The sequence below is a fragment of the Hemicordylus capensis genome, chromosome 1 (assembly GCF_027244095.1).
Source record: "Hemicordylus capensis ecotype Gifberg chromosome 1, rHemCap1.1.pri, whole genome shotgun sequence".
In the NCBI taxonomy this organism is placed as follows: domain Eukaryota; kingdom Metazoa; phylum Chordata; class Lepidosauria; order Squamata; family Cordylidae; genus Hemicordylus; species Hemicordylus capensis.
Window position 1 is genome coordinate 417621148 of NC_069657.1, and position 18320 is coordinate 417639467.

The 18320-nt window shown below is 44.8% G+C and overlaps 1 protein-coding gene across 10 annotated transcripts in view; it reads right to left on the reverse strand.

Moving 5' to 3' along the window:
- The window catches only part of KCNK2 (potassium two pore domain channel subfamily K member 2), a 235032-nt gene that overhangs the window by 142079 nt on the left and 74633 nt on the right, over nucleotides 1–18320 (reverse strand). For 2 of the 10 annotated variants that reach the window (XM_053309228.1, XM_053309215.1), the window contains exons 1-2: nucleotides 4938–5668; nucleotides 2964–3274 (exon numbers count right to left, since the gene is read on the reverse strand). In XM_053309228.1, coding sequence (XP_053165203.1) covers nucleotides 2964–3274; nucleotides 4938–5046 — 420 coding nt within the window. In that variant the 5' untranslated portion in view covers nucleotides 5047–5668. The other 8 variants (XM_053309224.1, XM_053309275.1, XM_053309285.1 and 5 more) reach the window with 8 other exon arrangements.

Genomic DNA, 18320 nt, shown 5'->3' on the forward strand with positions numbered 1-18320 from the left:
GCAGATGATGCCAAACTCTTCCGAGTAGCAAAATCCAAAACAGATTGTGAGGAACTCCAAAAGGATCTCTCCAAACTGGGGGAGTGGGCGACACAGTGGCAAATGCAGTTCAATGTTAGCAAGTGTAAGTTGATGCACGTTGGGACAAAAAACCCCAACTTCAAGTATACACTGATTGGATCTGAGCTGTGACTGACCAGGAGAGGGATCTTGGGGTTGTGTGGACAGCTCGTTGAAAGTGTCGACTCAATGTGCGGCAGCTGTGAAAAAAGGCCAGTTCCATGCTAGGGATCATTAGGAAGGGGACTGAAAATAAAACTGCTAATATTATAATGCCCTTATACAAAATTATGGTGCAACGACACCTGGATGTACTGCGTACAATTCTGGTCACCACATCTAAAAAAAGTCATTGTAGAACTGAAAAAGGTGCAGAAGAGGGCAACCAAGATGATCAAGGGCCTAGAGCACCTTTCTTATGAGGCAAGACTACAGCACCTGGGGCTTTTTAGTTGAGAAAAAAGACAACTGCGGGGAGACATGATAGAGGTCTATAAAATCATGCATGGTGTGGAGAAAGTGGAGAAAGAGAAATTCTTTTCCCTCTCACACAACACTAGAACCAGGGGTCATCCCATTAAGTTGATTGCCAGGAAATCTAGGACCAACAAACAGAAGTACTTTTTCACACAACGAATAATCCACTTGTGGAATTCTCTGCCACGAGATGTGGTGACAGCCAACAACCTGGATGGCTTTAAGAGGGGTTTGGATAACTTCATGGAGAGGTCTGTCAATGACTACTAGTCGGAGGGCTGTGGGCCACCTCCAGCCTCAAAGGCAGGATGCCTCTGAGTAACAGTTGCAGGGGAGTAACAGCAGGAGAGAGGGCTCGCCCTCAACTCCTGCCTGTGGCTTCCAGCGGAATCTGATGGGCCACTGTGCGATGTTGGACTAGATGGGCCTTGGGCCTGATCCAGTAGGGCTGTTCTTATGTTCTTAGACAAGACTCAAATCAACAAAGCCCTGATTCACAGCTCATTTCAAATACTACCCTACACCAGCTTTCAAATACTGAACCTGCACATTCAAATGTTAAACTAGCCTTGATGTCTATAGGCTACCTCCAGGTTTAGAGGCAGGATGCCTCTGAATACCAGTTGCAGAGGAGCAACAAGACTACTTGGGGGCTTCCTAGATGTGACTTGTGGGCCACTGTGAGAAACAGGATGCTGGACTAGATAGACCTTGGGCCTAGTCCAGCAAGGCTCTTCTAATGTAGAAGATATGATGTAATACAGAACATAGTGAGTTGGCAAAAATGGTCAAACAGTTAAAAAGGAGAAGAGTGAAAACTTCTTCTGATTCTACTTGCAATAGAAGTGAAATCAACACGCAGTCTGCAATTCACTCTTTGAGGAGAAGTAGTACTTTACTATTCCACAAGGATGCATCAGAGAGCCAGTCCAGTAGGATGGCAACATGGTGACCACCTGTATATTTAGATAGACTAAAGCTATTCCCTTTAAAAAAAATAATCATCCAATCAACTGGTGACTGGATAAACTTTCCCTATGTGCTGGAATATATAGGTGCAAAAGTTTGGATATCAACTATTTCATTCAGTTCCATAATCAGCACGGGACAATACAAGAGATCTGAGCCTGCTCCAGTATTAAGTAGCTTTTGGTGATTTGTACCTCCTTGACCTTCAAAAGCTGAAACAGGCTTTTCACAGAAACAGCTGACTACTCTTCTTTTTAATAAAAAATGTACTTCAAAGGACAAAGACAGAAGAAAATTTGTTTATTAAAAAAAATCAGTTGATCAACATAAATAAATATTCTTCTTGCCCTACCCTTTATATATTTTCTTAAACATATGTCCCACTGGGACCAAGGCAGCTTAATCTCAAGTTAGTACACACAGGTCTGAAGTCTTAGTGTAATGATGTTTCCTTAGTGCTGAGAACTCTTTTCTAGATAGTACTAATTAAAAATGACTACGCTTTGTCAATACAAATTGAGACATTATGGGGCTGTTCTCACGCACAGGCAAAACTGGGCTAAGGAAGCTCAGCCCAGTTTTGCCGGCACGTGAGAACCACAGGGAGCCCTGTGGCTCCTGTTGGTGGCATGGCAGCAAACCCGCCTCTGAAGCCTGCCTGCAAAATGAAGTTAAGGGAGCAAGCGCTTCCTTAACCTCATTCCCCCCCCCCAACCAATTGTCTGCCAGCCCCAGCTGCTTGCAGCCGGAGCTGGGAGACTGCAGGGCTCCCTGCCAGCATAGGGCGATCCCCATAATGCATCATGCACATTATGGGAGTTCTGAGGAGCTCCCGGCCCCCAAACCTCCCTGCTGCTGGCAGCGGCAGAGGATTGTCTGGGTGCACGATCTGCACACCCAGCAAAGCGGAATGGATCATCTGTGGGGGAGGAAAGCTTTTGAAGGCTTCCTCCCCATGCCCTTTGGGGCCTTTTCTCACGAACGTGAGAAAGGGCTCTATATCTAGTCTTGCATATGCTTTCTGTAGAAAGCGGTTTTGTTTATGTCCAGAAATAATCTTTCAGTGAGGAAGGCTCTTACTTATCCTCTCTACATGTTTTGTCAGACAACATGACTATATGACAACTCATCCATTATAAGAGGAAAACACATGTTGCTTCTGCAGATGAACAACCATTTAAGAAGCACAACAGAAGCATTCAATGAAAAGATTAGCTTTAATGCAAGCCATTAAAACAGTTTAAAACAGAGTTAGCAATGATTTTTGCATATGAAGAGTTGAGTCAAATTACCTGTGCCAATCATTATTTAATACAAATATCAGCTGTGGTGCACTGTACTGATACTGGCATGGTGGTTTACAATGGACTTGCATCCTTGACTTTAAAATGAACCATGTACTTAAATAACATTCCCTATGAAACAAGGCAAGAACATACTTCTTTACAGGGAATTACCTGAATCAGTTCTTCAAGTTCTGTGTCATTCACACAGGAATGGTGAGATACAAAGAGTTGCTTCTGGATCACAATGGTTGTTCTCTGGTTAGTTTCATGTGGCTGCTCCAGGGCTTTGAATACAGTAGCTCCAATAATTAAATACAAAACTACCACCAGAAAAATGGTTGAAACCGTCTTCCATTTCATAACATTAATAGTTGTATCACTCTCCTCTCGTGAAGCAAGCACAGTGGGTTTGGTAGAAAATGACAGCCGGGGCTTGGAGTTCTGAGTAGCAGATTTGGGATCCAGTAAGTCAGGTGCCGCCACTAATAAAAGAAAAACAGAATGTTAATTTTCACAATGCTTGTTGTAGATTTATGTAGTAGTATTTCTTCTTGCTAGACGGTTAGAGAGAAGATATTAATTCATGTGACAATTTAACTTCAGAGATGCTTAGCCACTTGCAAAGCAAATGAACTTCTCTTGTCCATCCTTTAGAGTTCACTATAGTGGCTGTAGTGACACTATTACTCAGTTCATCATTTCATGTCTTTAAATAACCGTACTGTGATATTTGCAATACAACAATTGCAACCACATATATATGTAAATCACAAACTGTAATATGAAAGTAATAACAATAATAATAATAATTAATAATGAAGAATGCTATTTCTGTATATTGCATGCTGATGAAGTTCTTACAACCCTTCTTCAGTTTAACTCTTGCTACTTTATTTTAGGTAACTCCAAAGCTATACTGCTAATTTAGTTAACGTAAGTAAAGCTTTTTAAAAACCTTATAGACATGCACACATAGGCTGACATCATGGAAATGCCTTATTACAGTATTTACATCTCTGTTTCTTCCCATGTATGACTTTCAACAGTATCTCATTATGAGTATCATTGATCCCTAATATTTGTTACGCGGATTTGTTCTGAGACATGTATGCTGATACTTGAAAAATTCATGCACATGACTGGACATGTAAACTTAGATGCCTGCATGAGATTTTTACGTAGCTTCCCCAAAATTATGTCATATAAACATGAAAATATTTGCTCTCAATGCAGCAACACATAAATGCCAGTGAGATATCAGTGATGTACTATTCCCATAATCAGTGAGGTACTATTCCCATAATAACGTCTATATTTATAACCAATTGGATATGTATTGGAGAAATGTGAATTCTCCCTATGAGGTCATTGAGATACTGCCAACATTGAATATCCTAGGATTTCTCACCAGTTATGAATGAAGTAACCCCCTTTCAGCAAAAATAGGGAAACACCACACCGAAAATCAGAAATAAATATTTCTCCCTCTTTCATTTTTAGAGTCAACTCTCTGAGAGGTGCCTATGTCTTAAAGAACCAGGCTGTAGATATAATTGAGCATATGGGTTAAAAGAACCCAGGTCTCAAGCTCCTGAGGGCCCCCCAGCTCCACCTCTCCCTATCAATTATATCCCTCACTCAAGGGGCCTCCAGAGAGAGGGGTAAACACGGGCCCCTCTCCCCTAGCTACTCCCCTGTAAAGGGAGAAAGAGCAGAGTGTCTCGTTATCTACATGAACTGTGTGTGCTTCCAAAAGTTAATCTATAGCATTATAGCACCTTCAAAACGAGAAAGAGGAAGAGAGTTGAACGTTTGAAGACAGGCTTCCAAGAAGGTAATCATCCATGGTAAATTGAATTAATATAGTGGACCTGAGTTCCAAAAAGAAAAAGAAGGGGGGGGGGAAGGCAAATGTAGCAGCAGCCACAGATGAGAAACCTCAGAGGATTATTCCCCATGACTCATTGCACAGTGTCATCTAACTACTCCTTCTCAACTCCTAGAAAGCTAGGACTTGAAGCAACACCTTTACATGCCTAATTCCTTCAGCTGTGGTAGTTGTCTTGCAACTTTTACACCGACGAGGTCCCTCATCCAATCAGATACTTCTGCTCGCCCAAAGATGCAGACTTAGAACCACCTCACCCTGCCTGCAGTAGATGTGATCAAACTGATCCCGTTGATTTCTGGGGGAGTATTCCGAAGTCACGGGTTTGAAGGTTGCAGCTGAATGGTGTTGCCTAGATGATTTCATGTAAACTCCCTTTTGACTGCTGATGGCTTGATGCTCGGCAGGGCAATCGACAAACCAATTGAGCTCCAGAACCAGCACTGAAGCCCATGGACTTCAGCAGGATGGAACTGATAAAAAAATATCCTTTGCCTTCAAGGGCTGGTGGATCAGGCTGAGAAATGGATGATGGGCAGGAACGGGTGGAAACGGAGGAATCGCAGTCTTAATTACTGCTCAGTGCAGTCACTATCACTTTGATTTCTTTCCCCCTTCAGCCAATTGTCACCCTGTTCATCTTTTCCCCCACCCCAAAATGGTGGCAATCCAGGTTTCTTGCAACAGCCCTCCTGCATTTCACCAGGGCATTCTGCTCTTTTTTAAAAATAGCACCCCCCTCCTGCCCCAGGCAATTGCAAGCCCATCCTCCAAAGGAAATCCTGGCACCCTGGGGAAGTGCAGTCCCCAAGTTCCCTTGCTCCACTCCCCTTTAGGAAGCTATATGCAGCTCGGCTAACAATGGGGGAGAGGCTGGCAGAGGAAAGCGCCTTCTTACACTGATCGCCTCTATGCATTGCTGCTCTGAAGTACCAGCCTTCCCCATCCTTCAATGACCCTCCATCCCCATCCACCTCCTTAACCCTTTAGAAGCCATCCATCGAGCCAAGATGCGAGCTCCCCTCCCTCCCCAGAGAAATAAGAAGCCTTCACCCTGACAGGGACAAACCCCCTTTGACGTTTGAAAGGCATCACCAGCAGCCAAGAAACACATCCCCATGCCTCCCTTCTTCCCATTTCCTTTCCCTTTTTTTTAAAAAAAGAAGTAACCAGTCCCCCCACCCCCACCCGAAATAAAAATGCTCTTCAAACCGTTTGCAAGCGGCACCTCTCGCCCAATGCCCATTGGGCTGACAAGGACTTTGGGAAAGCCCCGGGCTCTCTATGGATCTTTCGGACCTCTGACTGGAGCTGGGTCCTCTTGTGCTTGACCCCCACCCCACGCCGTTATCCCCAGCCAAAGCTGCTACATACACACCCCTTGAACAAAGATGAAGTGTAACGAAGCACCGATGATGAGCCAAGGTGTTGCATGCAGCAGGAAGAGCCCGTGCAGTAGCGCGGCGGAGGGAGGGGGGGCCTCAAGCAGAGAAAGGCATCCGGGTGGTGGGAAGGGGCAAACCGGGCTCTCCTACAAAGGGGTAGGTCGGGGTGGGGTCGGGGTGCTCCTCTGCCTTAGGGCGAGGATGCATCGGCAAAGCAAAGGGAGCATGCAGCAATCTGTTCTCGCTCTCGCTCTTTTTCCAGGCAGCCTGACGAGCCAGCAAGACGCGCCATTGTACGAGTACTCACTTCTTATTTACAGACCCGGTGCCCTCTCCTCGCTTCACGGGCAGGCATTTTTTCAGGGCTTGGGGAGGCAGAGTTTGAGAGCAAAGGGGGGGTAAAAACTGGGGTGGGGTGGGGGTGGGAGAGGAAAGGGGAGGGGGGGAAGAAAAGAAAGAGAACGAGCAGCGCGTGGGTCTAAAGAGTCGCCACAGAGATAGGAGAGAGGGAAAGACACACGCGCGCACACACACACACACCGAGGCACCACCGGTGGGGGTGGCGGGGAAGAGAGGCTTGGCTGCCGAGCCCGGCTTCCACGCGCACCCTCTCGCCGGGGTGTGAGCTGCCTGCGCGCGCCTATGTGTGCGCGAGTGTGTCTGTTTGTGTGTGCGTGTGGAGCGCCTGGCGCCTCGTGCGTGCGTCTCGTGTGATGTCTGGGTGTCTGTGCGAAAGCGACTGGCACCCGTCCTCCTTGAGTCAAGGTGTGTGTTGTGTGTGTAACTCCCTCAAGCTCTCCTCCACCCTCCCCAGCTTCCCAGAGCGCGGCTCGCTCGCTTTGGATGTGTGTGTGTGTTGTGTGTGTGTGACTCGCACTCCAAAAGAGAACCGGGTCTGCTGCTGGCGAGGCTGTCCCCAGAGCGCGGAGGCTTTTCCAGTCACGGTGTTCTGTGTCTCCCCCGCCCTCTTTTTTTTAAGGGACACGGGGGCGGAGGGGCATCATGTTGAATAGCCGAGTAATAAGTAATACTAGGCTGGCTTTCCCCCGGCGTTTCCACACACGCACCACGTATACATGTATGGCACACAGAACCATCCCCACCCGCCTCTATCCTCAAGTATTAAAGGCGCTTTCTGGCGCGCGCCCTAAAGGTCTCTCTCTCGGGATGTTCCTTTGAGTCAAGGTGGACACCTCAAGGGGAATCTCTTCTCTAACGCATATGATTGAGCGTCCTCATTCCTCTCCCCTGTCTGGGCGCGTGGGCTCAAAAGCCTGACCGGTCCCGACCATTCTGCTCTTTCCCCGCCAAAATGAACAGTGTGTGGGGGCAGAGCGGTGGAGAAGGTTTGGTTTGGAAGATAGAGCCTTTCAGCCTCCACGTGGCCAGTAGCTCAGGATGGACCAGTCTGGGCAGTGCTGAATTCAGTGCTGCAGAGAGGTAGCTTAGAAGGAGACACCTAGTGTGAAAGAATTGTGGATACCATTGCCAAATGGGAGGTGAGGTGAAAGGGACATGGAGGAGATAGAAAATAACAGCCCTTGCCCATTGGAAGGTGGAGGGCGGAGAAAGAACAGCCCTTGTCACGGAAGGAAAGGATGGAGCACCCCCCCACACCACTGGAATCCTTTGAACATAAGAACAGCCCTGCTGGATCAGGCCCAAGGCCCATCCAAGGCCCAAGGATCAGGCCCAGCATCCTGTTTCACACAGTGGCCCATGCCCACCAGATGCCACTGGAAGCCACTGGCGGATTAAAGGAGAAGCAGTAGAGGCAACTGCCTATGGCAGCAAAATTCCCCTAGCAGCAAATTTTAGTGTTGGGGGTGGGGGGGAACTAAACTTTTAAAAGGATGGGGGGGAGTTCAAATCTATTTTTTAACTTTAAAACCGCTGCCACACTGCAGCGCGGTGGCGGAGAGGGTGGCAATACCCCTCCTAACCCAAGCCCACCTACCTCCCAAATGGCAGCTATCACCCGATTTCAGGCTTTTCTGTGTGTGCATGCACGCACAGCCGAGGTTTTAAAGATAAAAAATAGATTTGAACTCCCTCCCCCCTTCCTCCCTTGCCACTGGGGCAGCAAACTTTTGGCCGCATATGGGCAACAAAGAGCTTAATCCACCCCTGCTGGAAGCCTACAAGCAGTAGTTGAGGGCATTCCTGACTCAATGCAACCCCTTCCTTTTACTGAACTTTTTAGCTGGGCTAAGGTCAGTGCAAAAGAAAGAAAAAGAAAAGTGAAATGGGGAGCATTTTCAGTGACATTAAAACAACAACTCACGTGCACATGTGAGTCAGTGCAGGACAGAAAGCAAAAGAGACAGTTTTAGATCTAATAGTTCCTGTCACTGTCAGATGTGGGAAATGCAAAAACCGATTTAGACATTGCATGTGAAATTGACCTAATGAAGGGTTAAAGGAATCAGATGTGTTGTTTCAGAGCACCCAAATCCTTGGCTATACACAGCTTTGGAAACTTGCTTCTAGCTTTCCTTATTCCCCTGATAGTGCAGGTACGGTATATAGAGCAAAAAGCTAGACTACATAAATAGTAGAATCATTTAGTGCAAATCTTACAGGACCATACCATTGCAGAGTGTAGGCTGGCATGTTAAAGTATATCTTCAAAAAAACAACAGCCTTCTCTTCACATAGAAAAGTGGCATGTCAGAGAGCAAACTAGGATTAGAGCTCTTCTCCTTGACATGCTAGTTTGTTTGCCTGCTTTGTTTACATGCTTGTTTATGTACAGGATTGGGGCAGTGTTCAAACAGGTGATTTCTCCCACCTGAAATCTGGAGTCACACAGTGCAACAGGAGTTGAACTCTCCTGGTAGCATACCCTGGTTCTAGAAAGGACCATTGTGGGGCAAACAGTTATTAAATTATCTCAGGGGGCTTCCCATTTTAGTGTTCCATAGGAAGACACTGTGGTCATTCACACAATCAAAAACTGTGTTCTACCCGGGTTTGGGAGCTGTGTGTGTTCCTAATTTTCATTTGTGTGGAAGCAAGGTAGGAGGATAACCTGGGTAGCTTTTCCTCCTACCTTGCTTCCACACAATCACTTCTACCTAGGTTTTCCTCCTACCTTGCTTCCACAGAACCTAAAACTGGGAGCACATTCAGCTCCCAAATCCAGGTAGAACACAGTTTTTGATGTGAATTAGCTCACTAGATGGGTGCATGCTTGCTTTATGTGTATGAAAGAACACAAGTTACGGGGGAACCTTGCCTTAATAAATCCTGAGGCGCTTCACACGAGCAGTGTGAAGCACCAGGAAGAGGTTTGCGGGAAGAGTGGCTTTGACCCGCTCTTCCCTCAGATGATCACATACCTGTTGCTGGGCAGGCAGATAGATCACCTGGCCAGACGAGCGGCAGCTGAACGCTGGATTCTGGCACTGCTGCACCTTGCTGCATCTCACTCAGCAGCTCCAGGGGTTGGGTGAAAGAAAGCACCTCTGTGCAGCGCCCCACCCCCTGGAGCCCCAGTAATGCACCTCCCTCCCCCCTTGTGCCCACCATGGCCTCGAGCAGCTGCAGCTGGCACACAATCAATTGAACGAGGTTAACGGAGCACTTGCTCCATTACCCTCATTTAAAGGGGTGGCTCCGTAAGTGGGCTAGCCACCGCACCGGGAGCCATGCAGTTCTCATGAGCTGCAGGAACTGGGCTGGGCTCCCTTAGCCCGGTTCCTGCTGCCTGTGAGAATAGCTTCCCTGTCAATCTGTGAGATGGCCTTAACTTCCTGGAAGAACTGGTTAAAGCAAGGGGTTCCCAAACCTAGGTTCCCAGATATTGTTTGACTGCAACTCCCATCCCACCCACCAGCCCAGGGGTGGTTTTTTCAGGAGGCAAGCTGAGGTGGTCACCCCTGGCAGCAGTTTAGTGGGGTACCAGATGCCTACCATTGGAGGAACAGCTCTTTGGGACCAGTGCAAACTTTGCAAGGAGCACTGGGAGAAGGCTGCCCTTCTCTCCAAACACTCCAAGCAAAGCTTTCAGGATGCATTTTGAGAGAAAAGGAGGCTGCTGGCAACTTTCCCCACACCATTTCCAAAGCTTGCAATCAGTTTTGAAGGAGGCTGGGACCCACCAGGGGCATGGGACAAGGCAGCATTTGGTGCCTCACTGCAGATGTGCAATACCTTGTGCCACACCTGCCCCAAGCCAAAATGGCCCAAACTGGGCATGACGGGAGTTGGTCCAACCACAACTGGGGTCCCAAGGTTGAGAGGCCCTGATTTAAAGTCATTTGCTTTCCTCTTTTTGGAATATGCACTACTAAATATACTGCCAGGGCTGCATATACCACCCCTAGCATATACCATTTAGTCATTCTTTCCTATGACTACCTATTGAGGCCATAGCCCTCAAATCTGGTTAAATCAATGGGATTAACTCTAAAGGACCTGCTTCACACCTTGTTTTTCTGATGGAGAAAGCCTGTATAAATAAAATAAGAACATTTCGGCATCAGTCTTCCAGTACACACTCTAGAATGTTTTTATTAGTGTAACTACTCTAGAGTAAGTTGTTTTAGGAGTGTAGCCATAATTTGACTGTAGGCTTTGGCTCAGATACTACTTACTGTTGAAAGGATCTGCAGAGCTCCACAATTTGTAGTAAAGCCTGTAGATAGAAAGGGCATCACTACATATTTACACGACCTAATTTTTTTCCGCTACAGCCTGGAAAATGTCATACATAAAACACCGCTCTCCTTTCCCCCCTGAAAAGTTTGATACCAGTGACCCTGTATAAACACTGCCTGTTCCTCCCATGGGGACAAAAGTTTCTTTTCCTCCAGTTCCTTCTACAGTTATATGAAAAAAGTGGTATGAAGCATTCTTCTATTTAAGTGATGACTGTAAGATACATTAAATATAAAATATTCACTTTTTAATAGCATACATAAGTAATATAGGTGGAGGGGTGTTTTTCAGAGTGAAAGGGCGACATAAACTGTCACTTGTACTCAAGGAAACACATGAAAAATGTGGGCTGAGGGATCACATCTTCAGTCAATCCATATGGTTAAGGAAACATTTGGGATCCAAGAGATATCATCCCTAGAGAACTAGACTGACAACTCAGAACTATAAAACTGAGAAAATGAGATAAATGTTGCATCTATCAACACTGGAGAAAGTTTTCTTTATTCCATGTGTGGCAACTAAAGATTAATGCTAGATTAAATGTCTTTGCTTTTTCACATTAGCATCTTCCTGGTAGAAGCAATTAACCCTTTTTCTCACTTGAAACATTTTTCCATGTTACAAAAGTGGAATGGAAACTAAAATATGGTGGCTTGTCTACAATAAGCCCTTGGCTCCACAGAGTCTTGAAGGCCAGCTGCCACACTTCTCAGCTACAGGGGCCAGGAAGCAGTCGGTGTGTGTGTGTGTGTGTGTGTGTGTGTGTGTTTTAAGCCTGTTATTTTCTCTGCTATGTCCTGACTATAAAGTGAGTGGATGCAGCAATATTAGCTGCAATCCAAGTGTCCATGACTGATCTTAGTCTTGCTCTTTTGCTTTAGGTTAAAAGATAGTATAGAACTGGAAACGTCTCTAAGAGGTAACTTCAGAAATGCAGTGAGTGAGAGAAAGAACCTATGTTTGTTTAATTTCATCAGTTTACTGGCTAACTGAATCCTGAACAGAGGTGATGAGGAAGATTGCCAGCCATAAATTTAGGGTGGAAGTATAGAATGAAGGAGGATCAAGGTCTTTGCTCCATGCTCCTTTGCCAGAAGATCACTGCTTGTCATTGTACAGGTCATTCAAGAGATAAGAGATAACTTGATCTAACACCCATTCTTAAAATTTATGTTGATTTGTCTGATGACGGTATCAGCAAAATAATGTGGCAACACCAGTGAAGTCATGTTTTGTGGAGTTTAACCAGCTTTAGTAGTTGTTCCTTTCCATCATAATCCTTTTTGAGCTGTTGAGTCAATTTTGTTCAGGATTTAACAAGTCATTTACCTTCTTTCTATCCATAAACTTCTGCAGTTTACACATGCATTTAACAAGTTGCTGTTCAGTATAGTTAAGGGCAAATGGGGATGCAATCAAATGGCAATAGTAGTGCACAAATGCATTTGATGATAGGTAACAAGATCTAGTTAGAAAATTTGAGCTGAAGTCAGTGTGGCAAAATGTTGAAGGACTCATCTACTTTGATGTATGATGTCAACAAAATTGCTTGCCATTGAAATATGTTCTACACAAAAAGGTCATTTTTGGTTTATTTCTAAGTTTAATCCTAGTTGCAATGCTGTACACCCTTGCTGTGTTCTCAGCTGAAATCTTACTCAACATGATGGTATTAATAAGAGACATCTTGATTTCCAGAAGGAGCAAATCTCTTGTTGATGTCCAACAAAAAGGTCGGTGTTGCATGTCATATTTTCTTTGGAGCCTTCTGTTGTTCCAGTGTCTATTCCACAAAGTCAAACCCTCCTATATTTTTGTTGTAATACTCACCAGAATGTTGTATGTGACCATTTTGCCCTCCAGTTTGGAGGTGGCCTTTGAACAGTTTGAAGCATGAACACTAAATTGGTTCTGAACCTTATTAAGCAAACAATCTCAAAGACTGACAAAACATACCACAGACAAACATAGACAGGATCAAGTAAGGGCCGTGGTTACAATATAACTTGCCAGTTTTTCAAGCAAATTCTTAAAGTACTGACGTTACCAGTTCACAACATGGGGGAAACCAAAAAAAGTTATGAAAAGATAGCATGTCACAGGTATTTACAAACATAAAATAAATATAACTGTATGACATGCTACCAAGGGCCACCTTAGAAAGGCGCTCAGCAACCAGGTCCACTCTGGAAATATCAGAATACGGAAGGCTGAAGCTATTTTTAGAATATTTTGTTTGAGATTAATAACAGTGTTCAAACCCTATTTGCAGAAACATGGCTGGTGTAAAACTGGTTAAGTATGAATATTGCTTACATTTTGTGAGTTTTATTTTGTAATTGTTAACTCCAGGTATGAACAATCCGAAATGAGTTCTGCAAAAATAATGTCTGAATTCATGAGATTTGAAAAACATTAATAACCTAGACTTTATTCTCTTTGCTTTTGCCCCACAGCCATCAGAACATGGAAGCTCTGTCATATTGCTACTTCTAAAATCCTAAAACTTTATTCTCAAAGGGCCTGTTCAGATGGGATTGCCAGGGATGGGGTGGCTTTGTGCTTCTTTTACAGCATTCTCCTTGACACATGGCAAACCACTTTGGAAATGAGGAGACTTTCCCGAGTGGCATGCTATTTGAAATTAGTGTTTACTTTTCAAAGCAGCAACAATCGTCCCGCTGATTGTGCTTAACATAGCTGTTTGGAGCTTAGTCTTTTGTACCCTCACCTCTGTGACGCATAACTCTTATTTCTAATCTGAGAATTGCTATTCCTGCTAGGAGCTAGTAAACCCAATTCACATACATAGTGGCTGAAGCTGGCATCTATTCATGATCCTAATCCTTCAGACTGCTGAGAAGTTAGGGCAGTTCACATGACCATACACTGGGTAGGAGGCAAGTCCTACCCAGTCTTGGGAGCTGGGTGCACTCCCATTTTGCAGTCAAGTGCCTGTAGTAGTAGTAGTAGTAGTAGTAGTAGTAGTACGAGTTTTCCTCCTACCTCATTCAGAAGCTGGAGAAGTTCCTACCTCAGTCGATGGTGACAACGGTAACAACAATTAGGAAACAGTGTCCATTTAGAAGACAGGAGGACTAAATGTACAAACAGCCCAACCCAGGCTAGGGCAGACCATTCTGGGTTGGGCTGCTCATGTGCAGCGCCAGGATCAAGCCCAATCCCTCATCTGCAAGCCCCAGTTTGAAGTCCGGCCCTTTACCGGGGCTAGAGGGTGCGAGCCCACTCTCCACCTTAGGGTTGGGATCGTGTGTGTGCTCGGGCTGCACGCAGTCCAAGTGCACATAGAGTGGGGTGCCTAGAGTGCCCGACTCACAGGGGAATTCCCCAATGCACCACACTTGTCATGTGGTGCATTATGGGATTCCTGGAGGCCAGGAGCAGCACACATTGTGTGAGCGCACAGCAGCACATCAAAGAAAACAGTGGCCATTGTCTGGGGAAAAGTAGATCCAACCAGTGTTGCCTCTAACAGGGATTTCCAGAATCCCTGGATTGTTGACTACAACTCCCAGAATCCCCAGCTGCAATGGCTTTTGCTTGGAGATTATGGGAGTTGTAGTCAGCAACATCTGGGAATCCCTGTTAGAGGGAACACTGAATCCAATCCTGCCTCCTACCACCACCACCGCCCTCCCTAGCTACCCAGGATTTTGATAATGAGAATAGCCTAAGTGTGGATAGTACAGCCATTGTGAAAGTCCTAGGCATATGATGCAGAAGTCTTGCTGAAATTAAACAGATCTGGGTCTGATCAGTGCCTTGGTGGGAGACTACCTGGGAACCCCTCATATGCTGCCGTAAGTTCCATGATGGGGGAAAGGCAGAATATACATGTAATATATAAATTAAAAGGAGTAGATGAGAGAGAAAATAAGTGCAGCTGTAATGGGTCACAATGTATGCCACAAATCCAGAGTTGTCAGGGGTGTCATGAATCAAGTGGCAACAATTTCTGGACCCAAATTTCTGTCACTTACATATGTAGGGTCAGCCCTAAAACTAAAATACAGCCTGTTCTCTCTGTTCTGTTTCTAGGGGATAAATGTTGCTGAGATATCAGCTTCCCTAACCTTCTCTGAGATCATATTCTTCTGTTCTGAGAAACTCCCTTAAATTTCACCGTTCACAATAGCTACTTGTGCTACAAAGTGTAGGAAATCCCTTTGTACTCTTTCATTAACAAATGTCAAAAATGTTTACACTCGTGCTTATTCATGAAATTTTCCTGTAAAGCAAGATTGCATGATGAGTTGCAAGCGAGAGAGAGAGAGAGAGAGAGAGAGAGAGAGAGAGAGAGAGAGAGAGAGAGAGAGAGAGAGAGAGAGAGGATTGTAGGTATCATGAACTAAAATCTCAGTCAAGGTAATTATCACATCCATTTCTTTATCATTAACACAGCATGGTAAATAATTTGCTAAGCAACTGCATGTTGGTCCTCTCTCACACACAGCACCAATTTATAGGGGAAACCTTTATGCATGTGCCCATCTATTTTCATACTGCTCTCAGTTGTCACTCTTAATTGGGCTGTAATTTTTTCCAGCTCTCGTAACTGTCTTATTTATTCATGTCCAGTGAGTGGGAAGTTGTTTAGAAAATCACAAAGTATTTGTTGTCGTCATTAATATTGTCAAAGCATTTTTTTCCCTTGCTTGCAAGACTTCTTGGGGGTTCTTGCTTTACTAGTGTCATGTTACCAGCCATATGAACATTCAGCTGGATAAAATACTTAAAAGTGTTCATGGACTGATAAGATTAATTGGCTTGATTTAGCAAATTGGCTGGATTGGTTTTGGATTATCTGGAAATGAAAAATCATAATCATTTATAAAAGTCTTATCCATTTGAAACACTGATATTGTTGGATGTGAGAAAAACTAAACTATTTGATGTATGATTCAATATGATTATTGATCATTCTGTAGCTATTAGTCCAAGGAATTAATTGATCAATCATTAGTATTCACTGAGATGTAGAAAAGGTAAAATATTATTTAATAAATAATAATTGTCATCCTAACATTTCTTTCCTTCAGGAGCATAGCAACGTTGGTGTGGGCCCAGAGACAAGATTTTAACATGCCCCCCCTCACTGAAACTCAGCTCATGAAGTAAAGAAATCTTAAATGAGGCAGAATAGTGGTAACAAAAAGCATAGATAGACAGACAGATAGATAGATAGATAGATAGATAGATAGATAGATAGATAGATAGATAGATAGATAACCTATGTGCCACAATAGAACATCATCCTAAATTATTATTTTTTAAGTTTTGTAAATTGTGGACGATGCAAGTCATTTAATGGTACTAGAGAAAGACATGCTGTTCTGGTAGCTCTAGGTCTTAACACCCACATCAATTTCGGAAGATGAATACAACTGAAGGAAGCCCGGACGGGTGCACAGCTGGTGGAATCAGTCATGTGACTTGCCTCTGGGGGCAGCCCAAGGCAGTGGGCCCCCAGACAACTGTCTCCCCTTGCCCTGTTATAGTTACGCCCCTGCTCCCCTTGTCTCCCTTTATTTCTTTATGAAAATAACAATTAGGAAAATTATATTTCTAAGTGCATTTTATCTCAGATGGAAACTAGGATTGCTTATGATGACTTCACGAGAATCGGATAATATTATTAAACCCAAGGTCATTACTATTGATCAAATTATATCAGAGCTGGACACATTTGAGGGTCATATAAATACTAAGATTGATGTGGGGGGGGAAGGAATGAGAGGATCTGTAAACTAGGGGGGGGGAATAGAAAGATTATAAAACAAATTGAGTAAATTCAAGCAGTAACAGTTGAAGATGAAACAACAGAATTCAGGTCTGAAAAGGGCCATGGGCAGCATCCAGACTAGCACTGCACTAGGGCAACATTGGTGAATTCCATGCTAAAGCGGTGCCATTGCACAAGGAGGGGGGAAGGTGGATATTTGCTATTTTCCTTTGTCTCTGAAACCCGCGGTAAGCAATCCACTGTAAGGCTAGGCAGGGCTGCTCATATGAATGCTGGGATTGCTGCCCCACTAGGTAGCCCAAGGTTCTGCCTCGGGCTGTTAACTAGGTAGAAGGGCTGAGTGTGTCCTTCTACCAATCTACCCAGTTAGCTGGTTGTGTGTGTGCTCGGGCTGCAGGTAGCCCACGCACACTCAGAGCCGGTCAGCAAGAGTGCCCAGTTAATTCAGGGATGCCGGAGTGCTTGCTTCTCTGGCTGCCTGCTCTGCCGCTTGCTGCAGCACAACTCCTGTGCCACACAAGAAGCAGAGCCTTCAAATTAATTTTGATTGTGTGCAGGGAGGTGCCTGCCTCTCCAGCAGCCCACCTTACCCCCGGCACCAGTGTTTTCGGTCGTGTGAACGACCTGTGTGTGTCACAAAAATATGCCCCTGAGAGTCATGGGGAGATCACTGAAAATTACCCCTCCCCCACTGTCATAAGTATGCAGCCTTACTCTGGAAATATACATTGTTTCAGGAGCAAAGTGCTAATCTGTATGTCAGCCCATGATTCCAAAATCATCACATGCAATATGGATCTCCTATTGAACAGATAGCATTAGTGTTGACAGCATAGCCAGGGATGGGGAACCTTGGCACTCCTGCAGATGTTGGCCTACAGTTCCCATAATCCCTAGCTATTGGCCTCTGTGGCTGGGGATTATGGGAGTTGTAGTCCAAAAACAGCTGGAGTGCCAAGGTTCCCCATCCCTGGCATAGACCAACAACTGGGGAAAATAGTGACCAGGAAGTCATTGCTCTTAGAGCCCTGAGAGTATGTTTCATAGGTATGCACACAGCTTGAGTTCGGCAAAGGACATCATGCACAAGCTCTGTGGTGGATGTGGGTATCTCTTTATATACATGGCTTAGTTAAGAAGGGAATCAATGCAGGAAAGCTTATCTATAACCTTTGTTGCATCGAGTGTAGTACAGAGTGGGTATCAACCTTGCTGGAATCTGGAGCAGAAACATAATTTAGTTCAAGAAGAATTGTAATTAGAGATCCATTTAAATCTTCAGATGTACTTTTATAAGTGAAATGTTTTCTCTTTGGCCACATACTCAGAGTTCAGGCATTGCTCAGACCGACACAACAGAGGCATTGCTATAATTGAATGGGGAGGAGGACAAATGTCCTTTGGCCCCTGAGGGAGGGGACCCACGATGGGAGCTCACTCTCCACTGTTAATGTTGTATGAATATATGAGGTGTAAGCATATAGGTATTTTTAAAAATTAAGCCAGGGGAATGCATGCACACAAGTGTGAAAGTATCTGCATGCATGGGCAGTTTGTGATATTATAGGTTTGTGCACAGGAGCTAAAGAAAGGGCATGCCAAGAATGTGGTGTTTTTAATCATGTCCTTAGAGTTCTTTTGCAGCAAAGGCATGGGTGTGGGTGGGATGAGAAGGAGGCAGAGGGCCCAGGGGCTTCTTGTCCTAGATCCCTCTCCAACCTTGGACTGCAATAAACTGACTCGATTGGCAACAGAAAAGCAGACAAATTGAGGCATTTTGCAGACAGTAGAAAGAAAAAAGGGCCAACCGTGCCCCCCAGTCTAGA